The sequence below is a fragment of the Trematomus bernacchii genome, unplaced genomic scaffold, assembly GCF_902827165.1.
Source record: "Trematomus bernacchii unplaced genomic scaffold, fTreBer1.1, whole genome shotgun sequence".
In the NCBI taxonomy this organism is placed as follows: Eukaryota; Metazoa; Chordata; class Actinopteri; order Perciformes; family Nototheniidae; genus Trematomus; species Trematomus bernacchii.
Window position 1 is genome coordinate 37501 of NW_022987920.1, and position 2500 is coordinate 40000.

Here is a 2500-nt window from a genome sequence, read left to right on the forward strand (position 1 = left end):
GTGTGTGTGTCTCTGTGTGCAGATCCCTCCTGCTGCCAGCATGCTGCAGACTTCTCCCCCTGCAAGGAAGCCTGCGACCAGGTACACTCACTCACACACACACACACACACACACACACACACACACACACACACACACCCTTGGAAAGATCATTGTGATAACTCTGTTTACTGAATGAAGGACTCTGTGGTCGGCTGTGAATCACACATTTCATTTCAAACCTTTATTTATCCAGGTGTATCCCATTGAGATCATTGCTCTCTTTTTCAAGGGAGACCTGCTCAAGTAGGTTCCACATGAAACATAAAAACATAAACAGAACAACAACAAGGACATCATACAGCTTCATTACAGGGATTACAGTTTACATAACTATCCACATGCACAGGTACCAACAGCTTCCGATTGAGTAGCATCCAACCGAGCTTTAAAAACATTTAGTGGCACCAGATTGCTCAGTTTCCATTTCAATTGCAGACTATTCCAGGACAGTGGAGCTGCGCATCTAAATGCTATCTTCCCTAAGACAGTCCTAGCAGTTGGCACATTTAATAAAACCACAGCATCTCAGGCAGTAGCCACTTACAATTCACCGTGGGATCAGGGAGCAGATGGAGGAAGGAAGTTTCCCTAACATGGCTTTGTAGATGAACATGTTCCAGTGACTGAGCCTCCGTACAGTTAGTGAAGGCAGACCAGCCCTTGCATACAGGGTACAGTGATGGGTTAATGCTTTACAGTTTGTCACAAGTCTCAGAGCACTGTGATACGCAGCATCTAACTTGATCAGGCAATTGGCAGGTGCCTTCATATAAATCAGATCACCATAGTCCAGCACAGGTCAAAAGGTCACAGAGCCTTTTTCTGGCCTCGAGCGAGAAACAGGACTTGTTCCTGTAGAAGAAACCTAGTCTAACCCTCAGTTTGTTAAGCAGGTTATTGACCTGACGTTTAAAAGTGAGACAATCATCAAGCCAGATACCAAGGTATTTGTAACAGGTAACCACTTCAAGTTTTATTCCTTGCGTAATTAAAATATCTAAAACAGGCTCTGGTGTCTTTTGTCTTTTTAGCTTTGAAAAGAGCATTACCTTGGTTTTATCAACATTTAAAAGAAGCTTTAGTTCAGAGAGCTGAGTCTGAATAATGTTAAAAGCAGTTTGCAATTCAACACCAGCCTCCTTAATGGAGGGACATGCACAGTACATCACGGTGTCATCCGCATAAAAATGTAAGGTTGCTCCATCGACATTTTCACCTAAACTATTGATGTAGATGGAGAATAAAAGTGGACCGAAAACAGAACCTTGAGGAACACCATTAGTAATGTTTAACCACTCAGAAGACAGCCCATCAAAGTGAACACATTGGGACCTTTCAGAGAGGTAGTTCACAAACCATACACACATGGTGACAGGCAGCATTTTTATTATTGTTCATGAAGTGACGGAGCTGCAGCAACACACTGATGGTACTGGGATTAATGGGATTAATGGGATTAATGGGATTAATGGGAATGTGCAAAAACATTCCCATTAATCCCATTTCCTCATTATTTTAGCCTTAAAATGATTATAAGATATCAATGAATGGACAGAAAAATAACCAGACTCTGATGAAATGTAATCCATAAAAGTGTTTTCCAGTCTTCTCCACACACACACACACACACACACACACACACACACACACACACACACACACACACACACACACACACACACACACACACACACACACACACACACTCACTCACTCACTCACTCACTCACTCACTCACTCACTCACTCACTCACTCACTCACTCACTCACTCACTCACTCACTCACTCTCTCTCGGCCTGTTGAGGGGAGTGGCGTAAAGATTTTTTGTTTTCCGCTCTTTGAAGTGCAGAAAGTCTGAATTGGGAGCAGGTGACGCTCCCGTCCCCGTCCCCCTCCCCCCCTCCCCCCCCTCTCTGGTTCTTTCTGGTCGTTAAAGAGGTTTTTCTGTGAAACAAACAGGCGGTACAGAGTTCAAACCCTCGCTCCTCTTTTGAAGTGGGGGAGGGGGGGTAGAGGGTGTGTATGGTGCTCTGATTGGCTGACAACACCACTCAGCTGCAGTGTGTGTGTGTGTGTGTGTGTGTGTGTGTGTGTGTGTGTGTGTGTGTGTGTGTGTGTGTGTGTGTGTGTGTGTGTGTGTGTGTGTGTGTGTGTGTGTGTGTGTGTGTGTGTGTGTGTGTGTGTGTGTGTGTTGGGTCACACCCAGGAAATGAGCGGTTCCTCAGAGGTTCTGATGATTATACGCTCTCCACAGAACCTGATGGTTGTTCTGTTTTTAATCCACTACAGATCTGAATGTGGCTTTTTTTTATATATACGGCTGCTTTTTATAGATGTTTGGATTAAAGAGAAGTGACAGGAAGTGACCGAACCTGCCCTGGACCAGGTTCAGAGTTCAGGGTTCAAATCTGCCAACACCACCTCTGTTTGATCACGAGATGCTTTGAACATAGCGT

At 44.5% G+C, this 2500-nt stretch overlaps 1 protein-coding gene across 1 annotated transcript in view; it reads left to right on the forward strand.

Moving 5' to 3' along the window:
- LOC117470628 (reversion-inducing cysteine-rich protein with Kazal motifs-like) overlaps positions 1 to 2500 on the forward strand; it is a 34816-nt gene that overhangs the window by 14336 nt on the left and 17980 nt on the right. The window contains exon 2 of the mRNA XM_034115443.1: positions 23 to 81. Coding sequence (XP_033971334.1) covers positions 23 to 81 — 59 coding nt within the window. The remainder of the gene's footprint in view (positions 1 to 22; positions 82 to 2500) is intronic.